General features: G+C 44.3%; 1 protein-coding gene across 3 annotated transcripts in view; it reads right to left on the reverse strand.

Annotated features, from left to right (window-relative positions):
- The window catches only part of hsph1 (heat shock 105/110 protein 1), a 128,153-nt gene that overhangs the window by 70,249 nt on the left and 44,512 nt on the right, over nt 1-13,392 (reverse strand). For all 3 annotated transcript variants that reach the window (XM_085999313.1, XM_085999312.1, XM_085999314.1), the window contains exons 4-6: nt 12,109-12,231; nt 7,379-7,478; nt 7,159-7,292 (exon numbers count right to left, since the gene is read on the reverse strand). In XM_085999313.1, coding sequence (XP_085855439.1) covers nt 7,159-7,292; nt 7,379-7,478; nt 12,109-12,231 — 357 coding nt within the window. The remainder of the gene's footprint in view (nt 1-7,158; nt 7,293-7,378; nt 7,479-12,108; nt 12,232-13,392) is intronic.

Below are 13,392 nucleotides of genomic sequence, written 5' to 3' on the forward strand. Positions count from 1 at the left end.
ACTGAATCAGTTCAGCATCCTGCCTATGCAACCTTTAGACTCACTCTCACAACCATGCAGTGACACCAACCAACAACGCACGGGAAGCTACCTTCCTCTTGGCACCTTACCCCATCTTCGTCTCACTCAGAGCTTCTATGGTAGAGATTAATCACACTCACTCCATCACTGTGGCTGAAACACCGCTTGTGTCCCTCCTTGCAGGAAAAAATAGCCCACAATAACAGGGAGAGCACAATGACTGGAGGAGGAACAGCTACCCTTGCAACACTGACCACTGCTGAGGAGGCAGAAAACGAGATTTTTGGAGGTGGTGAGAACCTGGAACTGGACGATGGCGAGACGGGCGCGCTAGAGAAAACTGGTGACATAATAGATTTTCATCCCTCAGAAAATATGATGTTACATAAGAACATAAGAAATAGGAGCAGGAGTAGGCCAATTGGCCCCTCGAGCCTGCTCCACCATTCAGTAAGATCATGGCTGATCTGATCCTAACCTCAAATCTTCTATCACTCTGCATCCACCCGAACCCATGTGATCTCCCAGGAGAGGCGAAAAACCAGATGAAGTCCCAATGGCCAATTTGGGAGAAAAAAATCTGGGAAATTCCTCTCCGACCCATCTAGGCGATCATAATTCTTCCAGGAGATCACTCTGTCCCTATATTTTCTACAGTACTTACCTTCTGTAAAGGCGATCTCCACCCCAGCCAGGAACAGGAATAAAACCATCTCCTGAAATCTAACACAGAATTAGAACACAGTAGGAGCAAAACAAGGCTACACGGCCCCTGGGCCCACTCCACTACCCACAGGGCCATGACCATTCCGAACCTAGACTCATGTCCAATTTCCTGCCCGCTCCCCGTAACCCCAAATTCCCTTTACTTCTAGGAAACTATCTATTTCTGTTTTAAATTTATTTAATGATGTAGCTTCCACAGCTTTCTGGGGCAGCAAATTCCACAAACCTACCACCCTCTGCTCAAAAGGATGCGTCTGCTACGTTAATATCAGATGTCTAATTCAAGCCTTTATTCTCCCACAGGACCATAGAGTGTCCCCCCTCCCTATGATTCAGGATGAAGATCCGGACATCTCAGAAAAACCTGAAGGCTCCGAGGGACCAGCGTCACTAGGACTCAGCGCACCCAGCACCAGCGCAGCAACGCACACCTCGGTGGGGCCATCGTGAGTTAGAGTGGTGTTGCCACCTGGTCTATCAGTGCACAAGTGAGCATCAGCAAATGGTGCAGACAGCGACAGCAGTGGAGAGTCCTCCTCGGAGGTCGCAGGACTCTCCTAGCTCTGCTGAACTGCATGCAGATGCTGTGCCTCTGGGGCCATCCAGAAAAAGAGCGGTTCGTGAAATACAGGAACAAGTGCAGGTGTCTTTGGAAGGGTTTGCCTCCAGGGTTAGTGCAAGTGTGAAGAATGGAGGAGGCCATCTCTAACATCAGCACTGCCGTGGTGGAGGCAATGGCGCATGAATGCACCACCATGGAAAGGATGGCTACGGCCATGGAGGAAATAAGTCACCAGTGTCAGGAAAACATGGTGACTGTTCAGAATAGAATGACATCTCTGGAGGAGCGATGGGCAGCTATTGAGCAGAGAGACTAGAGCTTCATGGACGTCCTTTTGAGGACTGCCAGTGCAGATACGGGTCCTCATAGCTCCCTTGAAGTGCAGCAAGGTGCTCTCCTGCCATTTGTCAGCACTGAGGTGCAGCTGACCCATGAGGGGGATGTTGTTGGCAGGACAGAAGAAAGTGTGGGTTCCTCTCAAAGTGCTCGCACAACCATGCCACTAGAGCCCTCGACAACGGAGATGGCTGTTTCAGCCCCTGCACAGAGCCGCAGGAAGAGCCCTCCCAGGCTCCCAAACCCAAAGGACGCCCGCCAAAGGCTGGGTGGGCATGTGTGCTGTGAGGAGGATGCAGAGAAACTCCAGTATGATTTGGACAGGTTGGGTGATTATACTGCATTTGCCATGCATCTGCCCAATGTGGATAAATGCGAGGTTATCCACTTCAGTGGCAAAAACAGGAAGACAGATTATTATCTGAACGGCAATAGATTGGGAAAAGGGGAAGTGCAATGAGACCTGGGTGTCCTTGTGCACCAGTCGTTGAAGGTAAGCATGCAGGTGCAGCAGGCGGTTAAGGAGGCAAATGGTATGTTGGCCTTCATAAATCCTCTTGCGGAGTACAGGAGCAAGGATGTCTTGCTGCAGTTGTACAGGGCCTTGGTGAGACCACACCCTGAGTATTGTGTGTAGTTTTGGTCGCCTTATCTGAGGAAGGATGTTCTTGCCATGGAGGGAGTGCAGCGAAGATTCACCAGACTGATACCTGGGATGGCAGGAATGACGTATGAGGAGAGATTGGGTCGATTAGGCTTATATTCGCTAGAGTTTAGTAGAATGAGAGGGGATCTCATTGAAATTTATAAAATTCTAACAGGACTAGACAGCTTAGATGCAGGAAGGATGTTCCCGATGGCGGGGGAGTCCAGAACCAGGGGTCACAGTCTAAGGATCAGGGGTAAGCCATTTAGGACTGAGATGAGGAGGAATTTCTTCACCCAGAGAGTGGTGAACCTGTGGAATTCTCTACCACAGAAGGCAGTCGAGTCCAATTCATTAAATATATTCAAGAAGAAGTTGGATATATTTCTTAAGGCTAAAGGGATCAAGGGATATGGGAAGAAAGCAGGGACAAGGTACTGGATTTGGATGATCAGCCATGATCTCATTAAATGGCGGAGCGGGCTCAAGGGGCCGAATGGCCTACTCCTGCGCCTATCTTCTATGTTTCTAAGCAGGCACAGCATCCTAGTCAGCGAGGTGCCTCTACATCTGCTGAAGCCACAGGGGAAGCACCATGTAGAAGCACGTGTAAGAGAAAGATTAAGCACCTATAGTCACAAGGGGACTCACTTGGGTGATGTTTCTTTTTTTTCCCCTGACTGTTAATTTATCTTTAACACATGACGAAATATATCATGTCAAACAGTTGATTGTGTGGCTTGTGTGTTCTGGGAAATGGCAAAAAGCACATTGAGGGCTCAGGGCAACTTACATTTGTAGTGCTGATGGTAAAAGTGATAGGAAGTAAGAGGGTATAGCAGAGATGAAGTATGACATTGAACAGTGTTGCCTACATTACAGAGCCATATGGTGGCCACCAATGGTTGAAGAGTAAGCTTATGGTAGTGTGGCATGGCAATGTGCATACCCTGGTTGATGGGCAGCAGTGAACTGGAGGAATGCTGCATTGGTCACAACAGGGCATGCAAGGCACCCCTCGTCCTCTTCCTACTTCTCTTCCCAGGAAGATATGTGGTGAGCCACGCGGCTGCTACTCCGATTATGAGGACCAGGATGAGAGGGCATAAATGGTTCCCATCCCCTTGCTATAGATTTCCTTTGAGGTAAGGTAACAATCTTGCAAGTGCACAGTTGAAGTGGCCTGAAATAATTCCATTCATGACACACTGCAGATGGGTGTCAGCTTGAAGTCAGAAGGTCAGTAGTTGTGCAAAATGTTATCCCATACCTACAACAGCAAAGTTGTTGCATTTGAATGTCAGCCATGTTTCCGGGGCGCTTTTAAAGCGCTCCACCAATGCATACAAATCATGTCCTCCAGCAACTCGTCTCCTTAAACCTGGCCTGTTTTTGACTAGTCAGGAAACAGGAGCCAGAAGCAGGAAAATGGGAAACCACTATGAAAATAGGATTAGCAAGGCAGTTAACAGGCTGTTAACTGCCTTAACTACCTGTCCCACTGGTTGGAGACGGGTCAGTTTGGGAGCGGCTAAACAGACACTCATGAAAATTGGGTGGGGACGAGTTGGGTGTCTGAAGCCATTTTTCCCGATTTTCCCCAACAGACCTGCCTCCTCGGGGCTATTAAAATCAAGCCCATGGTATTTAGGAAATTTTAGGGAAGGAAAGGAGGTGGGGTGGCAGTATTGATTAAGGAGAATATTAGTGTGCTGGAGAAAGAGGATGTCCTGGAGGGGTCAAGGACAGAATCTATTTGGTTAGCGTTAAGAAAGAGGTGCCATTACACTATTAGGTGTATTCTATAGGCCACCAACTAGTGGGAAGGCTATAGAGGAGCAAATTTACAGGGAAATTAGAGGTGCAAGAACTAGAGTAGTAATAATGGGGGACTTCAATTATCCTAATATAGACTGGGATAGTAATAGTGTAAAGGGCAGAGCGGGGGAAGAATTTCTGAAGTATGTTCAAGAGAACTTTCTTGATCAGTACATTTCCAGCCCAATGATGAAGGAGGCATTTCTGGATCTGGGGAATGAGGTGGGTCAAGTGGAACAAGTGTCAGTAGGAGGACAGTGATCATAGTATCATACGGTTTAGATTAGCTATGGAAAATGACGGAGTAATCTAGAGTAAAAAATACTTAATTGGAAGGCGGCCAAGTTCAGTGGGTTGAGAATGATTCCAATTTACCCGGGTCAGATCCAAAGATTGGCAAGCAAAACTGTAATCGAACAATGGGCTGCCTTTAAAGAGAAGATGGTTCGGGTACAGTCAAGGTACATTCCCATGAGTGAGAAAGGTAGGGCAACCAAAGTCAGAGCTCCCTTGATGACAAAAGAGATAGAGAGTAAGGTGAAGCAGAAAAAGGGGGCGTATGACAGATGTCAGGTTCAGAATACAAGTGAGAACCAGGCTGAATATAGAAGGTTCAGAGAGGAAAGAGGAGCAAAGAGAGTATGAGAATAGATTGGCAGCTAACATAAAAGGGAATCCAAAAGTCTTCTATAGGCTTATAAACAGTAAACGGGTAGTAAGAGGGGGGATGGGGCTGATTAAGGACCAAAAAGGAGACCTACGCATGGAAGCAGCGGGCATGGCTGACGTACTAAATGAATACTTCGCATTTGTCTTCACCAAGAAAGAAGATGCTGTCAAAGTCAGTGAAAGAGGAGGTAGTTGAGATACTAGAAAGATGAGGTACTAGAAAGGCTGTCTGTACTTAAAGTAGATAAGTCACCAGGACTGGATAGGATGCATCCTCAGATGCTGAGGGAAGTAAAAATGGAAATTGCAGAGGTATTGGCCATAATCTTCCAATCCTCCTTAGATACAGGGTGGTGCCAAAGGACTGGAGAATTGCAAATGTTACACCCTTGTTCAAAAACAGGTGTAAGGATAAACCCAGCAACTACAGGCCAATCAGTTTAATTTTGGTAGTGGGAAAGCTTTCAGAAACAATAATTCGGGACAAAATTAACATTCACTTGGACAAGTGTGGATTAATTAAGGAAAGCCAGCATGGACTTAAGGCAAATCATGTTTATCTAATTTGATCGAGTTTTTTTTGAGGAGGTAACAGAGGGTTGATAAGGGCAATGCGGTTGAAGTGGTGTACATGGACTTCCAAAAGGCATTTGATAAAGTGCCACATAATAGGCTTGCCAGCAAAGTTGAAGCCTATGGAATAAAAAGGACAGTGGCAGCATGGATACGAAATTAGCTAAGTGACAGGAAACAGAGTAGTGGTGAATGGTTGTTTTTTAGGCTGGAGGAAGGTACACAGTGGTGTTCCCCAGGGGTCGGTACTAGGACCACGGTTTTTCCTTAATATATATTAATGACTTGGACTTTGGCATACAGGGCACAATTTCAAAATTTGCAGATGACACAAAACTTGGAAGTATAGTGAACAGTGAGGAGGATAGAGATCAACTTCAAGAGGACATAGACAGGCTGGTGAAATGGGTGGACACGTGGCAGATGAAATTTAACGCAGGAAAGTGCGAAGTGATACATTTTGGTAGGAAGAACGAGGAGAGGCAATATAAACTAAAGGGTGCAATCGTAAAGGGGATGTATGAACAGAGCATAAAGCGCTGAAGGTGGCAGGGCAGTTTGAGAAAGTGGTTAAAAAAGCATACGGGATCAAAGGCTTCATAAATAAAAGGCATAGAGTACAAAAGCAAGGAAGTTATGATGAACCTTTATAAAACACTGGTCTGACCTCAACTGGAGTATGGTGTTCAATTCTGGGCACCGCACTTAGGAAGGATGTGAAGGCCTTGGAGGGTGCGGAATAGATTTACAAGAATGGTTTCAGGGATGAGGGACTTCAGTTACGTGGATAGGCTGGAGTTGTTCGCCTTAGAGCAGAGAAGGTTGAAAGGAGATTTGATAGAGGTGTTCAAAATCATGAGGGGTCTGGACAGAGTAAATAGATTTACAAGGACGAAGGCCCTTTGATAATTTATCTAGATTTCCAAAATGCTTTTGATAAGGTACCACATAATAGACTAATGAATAAGGTCAAAGAATATGGAGTCAGGGGACAAGTAGCAGAATTGATAGTTAGCTGGTTTCAAGACAGAAAGCAGAGAGTAGGGGTAAAGGGTAGCTATTCACAGTGGCAGAAGGTGGAAAGTGAGGTTCCACAAGGATCAGTGCAAAAGAGATTTGTAAGGATGATACCAGAAATGCGAGGTTATACCCATCAGAAAAGGATCAACAGACTGTCTCTTTTCTCTTGTGCTGTATATCCTATGTAATCCTATGATACCAGAACTGTGAGGTTATACCCATCAGGAAAGGATGAATAGATTGGGTCTCTTTTCTCTTGAAAAGAAAAGACCGAGGGGTGAGCTAATTGAGGTCTTTAAAATTAGGAAAGGTTTTGATAGAGTAGACCGAGAGAGTGTTTCCACTTGTGGGGAAGAGCAAAACTAGAGGCCATCAATAGAAGATAGTCACCAAGAAATCAAATAGGGAATTCAGAAGAAACTCCTTTACCCAGAGAGCGGTGAGAATGTGGAACTCACTACCACGGAGTAGCTGAGGTGAATAGGATAGGGGAAGCTAGATAAGCATATGAGGGAGAAGAAAATTGAGGGTTATGTTAATAAAGTTAGATGATGAAGGATGAGGGGCTTGAATGGAGCATAAATGCTGGCATGAACTGGTTAGGCCAAATAGCCTGTTTTTATGCTGTATATTCCATGTAATGTTGGGCTGTTCATTGACTCAAATCATGAGTATCTCAGCTACATAAGAATGGATGGATAACTCTGCAAGCAGATTCAGTAATAACTTGTCATACTGCAAAAAATCTCAGCTAGATTTTCATAAACGTACAATACCTATTAATTACCTCAAGATTTCCCTTATTGAAAGCACAGACAGAAACTTGGAATGTTGAATGGCCCATATCTGCAAATACCACAATTTTTGGCTTTTCTTCAGGGGCTGGAAGATCTGGTTTGTAGATTCCATAAGCTAGGGATGCTAAAATATTAAAGGATACACCATTAGCACAATTTCTTTTTAAAAATAAACTTCACCTATTAGAAAATTACCACCTTACATCATACCTGCAGTGGTGTCATTCATCAGTCTTAGGCAATTCAAGCCAGCAATATGAGCAGCATCTAGCATTAAACACCGTTCAGCATTGGTGAAAAAAGAGGGTACCTACAAAAGAAAAATCACATTTTATGGTAAGTATTTTAAAACAAGTTATTTTACTGTTCAAACTACTAATACTTGGGGCCAAGTGTTTCCACTTTGGGTTCAATCGGCGATCCGGGCGCAAATTGCGTTAGTTTTCAGAAGTAATTTCTTTGCTTAGGTTTTCGCTTAAACTCATTTGCATATCGAACGTAAAACTTCCATGAACCAGCACAATTGGGCAGCGTTTTAGAACGTAATTTCTCTAAAAAAAATTGCATTAAAAATATTCCACGATATAATTAAGAGTGGTAACCTAGTGCAGTTGTGTTAATACAGCTAAAACTGGGTATATCACAAAAAATAAACATTTTTAATAAGAGTGTTCAGTCCACCACCTGAGTAACCTGATTTTAAATAACTGAAAATAACTTTTAAAAAAGAACCATTTACTAGTTACATTGGTGTACGGTAGTCAAGTTTTAGTAAATTAAAAAGAAATTTAAGCTTTTAAAACCTGCCTATTAATGTCCTTGTGCCAAAATATCCTAATTTTAAGAGCTGCTTTGAAGGCCTGCAAATGGGCGCAATTAGCAGAATCTTGCAATGATGATTAACTCAATCTGAGGGCATAGCCAGTTTTGTTAGCGGGGCTGACTTCTAGCATGATTTTTTTTTTTTTTTTTTTTTTTTTTAAACTAGCACAAATGATTGCAGAAACTTGATTTGCACTTGAAATTCCTCGATCTTTTGCACTGGATTTGGACAATTTTGGGCGAATTTTGAGCGCAACCTAGGAAACTCCACGCCTAGAGCTGGTTTATTACCAAGCATACTTCAGCAGGAGCCCAAGGCTCAGATCCCAAACAAGTATTAAGTTATAATCCTTTTAAATTCTTAAATATTTGAGAAACTGACATTAAAATTTCAAAATTTTTGATGGGTAGTGTAGCTAGGCTAAAAAAAAAAATCAATCTACAAATGAGGCAGGAGAAAAAGGAGACGCTAGCACAATTGAACTCATTGCTTTGTGTAGCCCCACTTGCTAACTAATTCTACAAGAACCACAGCAGCCATGCAATGTTCCCTCTAAATTGAAATAAACAGGCCACACACAAAGACAATGTGTGGTCCCTTTAAATTTCTGCGCATGCATGGTATTTCAAATGAAAAAGCTTGTGACCGGCCTGTGCGGTACCTTGCAGATTACTACGCGGCCGCGCAAGCGTGCAGCTTGAAAGAAACATTGTAGCCATGTCTAGCTGTTAACTGAGCCATTTAAGAGAAAAGGATCTTTCACAATTATAAGGATTTTAAAAAATCATTCAAGGAATGAGTGTGTTGTTGGCAAGGCCACATTTATTGCCCATCCCTAACTGCCCTGAAAAGGTGATGGGCCTTCTTGAACAGATGAGGAGTTTGATACAACTAAGTGGCTTGCTCGGCCATTTCTGTGGACAATTAAAAGTCAACGAAGTTGGTGTGGGACTGGAGTCACATATAGGCTAGATCGGTTAAGGACGGCAGGTTTCCTTCCCTAAAGGATATGAGTGAACCAGTTGTTTTTTTATGACAATTTGATAACTTCATGGGCACTTTTACGGATACCAGCTTTATTTAATTTATTTATTTTATTTTTAAACTGTTGTTTTTAAACTGAATTCAAATTCTCAAACTGCCATGGTGGGATTTGAATTTGCATTCGCTGGATTACTAGTCCAATAACACAACCATTATGTTACAGCAAAAATATGCACATATATGGGAAACTGAAAACTCATGCTTTGTAATTGCCCATTAGATATTTACATAGATACATAGAAGATAGGAGGCGGCCATTCGGCCCCTCGAGCCTGCTCCGCCATTCAATGAGATCATGGCTGATCATCCAAATTCAGTACCTTGTCACTGCTTTCTCCCCATATCCCTTTAGCCATATATCTAACTCCGCCTTGAATATATTTAATGAATTGGCCTCTACTGCCCTCTGTGGTAGAGAATTCCACAGGTTCAAAAGACTAAAGACAGAAGAAGCCCTAGAGGAGTATAAAAAGTGCAGGGGCATACTTAAAAAAGAAATTAGGAGGGCGAGGAGGGGCCATGAAATAACACTGGCGAGCAAAATAAAGGAAAATCCTAAGATGTTTTATAAGTATATTAAGGGCAAGAGGATAACCAGGGAAAGGGTAGGGCCCATTAGGGACCAAAGTGGCAATCTGTGTGTAGAGCCAGATGATGTAGGCGGGGTTTTAAATGAATTTTTTGCATCTGTGTTCACTATGGAGAAAGACGATGCAGACATAGAAATCGGGCAAGGGGACTGTGACATACTTGAACATATTAGCATCGAGAGGGAGGAGGTGCTAGCGGTTTTAGCAGGCCAAAAAGTGGATAAATCCCCAGGCCCGGATGAGATGTATCCCAGGCTGCTGTGGGAGGCAAAGGAGGAGATTGCAGGGGCTCTGACACAAATTTTCAGAACCTCTCTGGCCACAGGGGATGTACCAGAGGACTGGAGAACAGCTAACGTAGTACCATTATTCAAGAAGGGTAGCAGGGATAAACCAGGGAATTACAGGCCAGTGAGCCTAACATCTGTGGTAGGGAAATTATTGGAAAAAATTCTGAGGGACAAAATTAGTCTCCACTTGGAGAGGCAAGGATTAATCGGGAATAGTCAGCATGGCTTTGTCAAGGGTAAATCATGTCTGACAAATCTGATTGAATTTTTCGAGGGGGTGACTACGGGGGTGGATGAGGGAAATGCTGTGGATGTGGTTTACATGGACTTCAGTAAAGCTTTTGACAAAGTCCCGCATAGGAGACTGGTCAAGAAGGTAAGAGCCCATGGGATCCAGGGTGCCTTGGCGCATTGGATCCTAAACTGGCTGAGTGGCAGGAGGCAGAGGGTGATGGTCGAAGGTTGCTTTTGTGACTGGAAGCCTGTGTCCAGTGGGGTACCTCAGGGATCAGTGCTGGGTCCCTTGTTGTTTGTGATCTACATAAATGATTTGGATGAGAATGTAAAAGGTATGATCAGTAAGTTCGCAGATGACACAAAAATTGGTGGGGTGGTAAATTGAGAGGAGGAAAGCCTCAGGCTACAGGACGATATAAACGGGTTGGTCAGATGGGCGGAAAAGTGGCAAATGGAATTTAACCCTGAAAAGTGCGAGGTGATGCATTTTGGACGGACAAACAAGGTAAGGGAATACACAATGAGTGGTAGGACCCTAGGAAGTACACAGGGTCAGAGGGACCTTGGTGTACATGTACATAGATCTCTGAAGGCAGCGGAACAGGTAGATAAGGTGGTTAAAAAGGCATATGGGATACTTGCCTTCATTAGCCGAAGCATAGAATATAAGAGCAGGGAGGTTATGATGGAGCTGTACAAAACGCTGGTGAGGCCACAGCTGGAGTACTGTGTGCAGTTCTGGTCGCCTCACTATAGGAAGGATGTGATTGCTTTGGAGAGGGTGCAGAGAAGATTCACCAGGATGTTACCTGGGATGGAGCGCCTCAGCTATGAAGAGAGGCTGGACAGGCTGGAGTTGTTTTCCTTGGAGCAGAGAAGGCTGAGGGGGGACCTGATTGAGGTGTACAAAATAATGAGGGGCATAGATAGGGTAGATAAAGAGGAACTTTTCCCCTTAGTGGGGGGGTCAATAACAAGGGGGCATAGATTCAGGGTAAGGGGCAGGAGATTTAGAGGGGATTTGAGGAGGAACTTTTTCACCCAGAGGGTGGTTGGAATGTGGAACTCAATGCCTGAAAGGGTGGTAGAGGCAGGAACCCTCACAACATTCAAGAAGCATTTGGATGAGCACTTGAAATGCCATTGCATACAAGGCTATGGACCAAATGCTGGAAAATGGGATTAGACTGGACAGGGATGGATGGGCGGCGCAGACACGATGGGCCGAAGGGCCTCTTTCTGTGCTGTAAAACTCTAAACTCTATGACACTGGCACATTTCAAATTGAAAACTGTACACACCAAGCCCCTGTATAGTATATTGTACACAGTGATAACAAATGCTTATAATCCAGCGTCAGCTGTGGCTCAGTGGGTAGCACACTCACCTCCGAGTCAGAAGCTTGTGGGTTCACGTCCCACTCCAGGGACTTGAGCACATAAAGCTAGGCTGACACTCCAGTGCAGTGCTGAGGGAGGGGTGCACTGTCGGAGGTGCTGTCTTTCGGATGAGATGTTAAACCGAGGCCCCGTCTACACTCAGGTGGATGTAAAAGATCCCATGGCACTATTTCGAAGGGGAGCATGGGAGTTATCCCCCAGTGTCCTGGCCAATATTTATCCCTCAACCAACATAACAAAAACAGATTATCTGGTTATTATCACATTGCTGTTTGTGGGACTTTGCCATGCGCAAATTGGCTGCCGCGTTTCCCACATTACAAGAGTGACTCCACTTCAAAAAAAAGTACTTAATTGGCTGTAAAGCTCTTGGAGATGTCCTGTGGTCGTGAAAGACGCTATATAAATGCAAGTCTTTCTTTCTGTTAATTAATTTAGTGTGCTTAAAAAGCAGATTCCTAATACAGAAGGACAAAACTATCTAACGCTGACTAAGGAAATGCTAAACTTGTTAATAGAATGAGCTTGCAGCAATTTCCAATGACTACATACTTACAGAAATCACACAATCAGATACAGGCTTTTTCAGATTACCCTCAGCTGTCTCCTTCAGTTTGGTCAGCAACATGGCTGTAATCTGTTCCACATGGAAATGCTGCTCTTTATCCATATACATTACCTGCAAGCAAAAATATATATGCAGCTGAAATGGTGAGTTGGTTTAAAAAATATGAATAACCCTATTTGATAGATCTTTAGCCTATTTCTAATTAGAGATCATCTATGTGGTGTATGTGCCTTTAAGAGCAATTATGGTGTATGTGCCTTTAAGAGCCCCAGGTGTGCGTAATGCCGGTAATTGCCACTTGGGCTATATAAGCCTGTGTATTGTGTATATCCTTTAGAAACCCCCCCCCCCCCCCACCCATTAGTAAATACCTATGAACCAACTCCTGTCTTCAGTGTCTTTATCTGCACACGGACACTACAGTGGCGACGAAGTGGAAACGGACTTACCTGCAATTCGGCAGCACCTCAAGGACATCGATTCCTCCAGCGTCCAGAAGACTCAAGGAAGTAAGAGAAACTGTGGTTTCACCAGCTGGCCAAGCTGGTGACAGGTACTGCGCTAATCCTTCCTGGGCGTCAGGCTGGAGCTCCAGCGGCGGGCTCTACAGCTGAGACAGGCAGCGAAATCGGAGGCAAGCAATAACGGACTGGGAGGGTGCACTCGAGAGACGGCCGGCGCGGTAAGCAGGTCAGCGTTTAGACCTCCGTCGGGAACGAGTCTCCAACAGTGAATAAACGGAAACCACAGTAAAACAGCGTTGTTATCGGTAGCAGCGGCGGGAAAGCGGGAAGCGCCATATCGTTGCTACAGAGAAAAAAAAAGCGCGGGAAGCGCCATATCTTTTCTGAAATGCCTAAATCTGGTAATATTGAGGCTTTTGATGGCGAAATAGAAGATTGGACCACATACGTGGAAAGAGTAGAGGTTTATTGCACTGCAAATGGAACAGATGAAAAAAAAGCTTCAGTACTTCTGAACTTAATGGGCGCAAAGACATATGGGCTGTTACGAAATTTAATCACGCCAGCCAAACCAAAGGACAAGACTTTTAAAGAAATTGTTGATACCCTGCAGGAGCATTTAAACCCAACACCGCTGCTGATAGCGGAACGATTCAAGTTCTTCAAGAGAAATCAACACAAGAATGAAAGTAACGCTGATTACCTAAACGAATTAAGAAAGCTATCAAATTACTGCCAATTCGGAGCAGGACTATCGGATTATCTTCGAGACAAATTTGTTTGCGGTCTCTTAAGTGAAGGAACACAA

This window comes from Somniosus microcephalus, chromosome 10 (genome assembly GCF_052327205.1).
Source record: "Somniosus microcephalus isolate GS21.2 chromosome 10, FLI_Smic_1.0, whole genome shotgun sequence".
NCBI classification, from domain to species: Eukaryota; Metazoa; Chordata; class Chondrichthyes; order Squaliformes; family Somniosidae; genus Somniosus; species Somniosus microcephalus.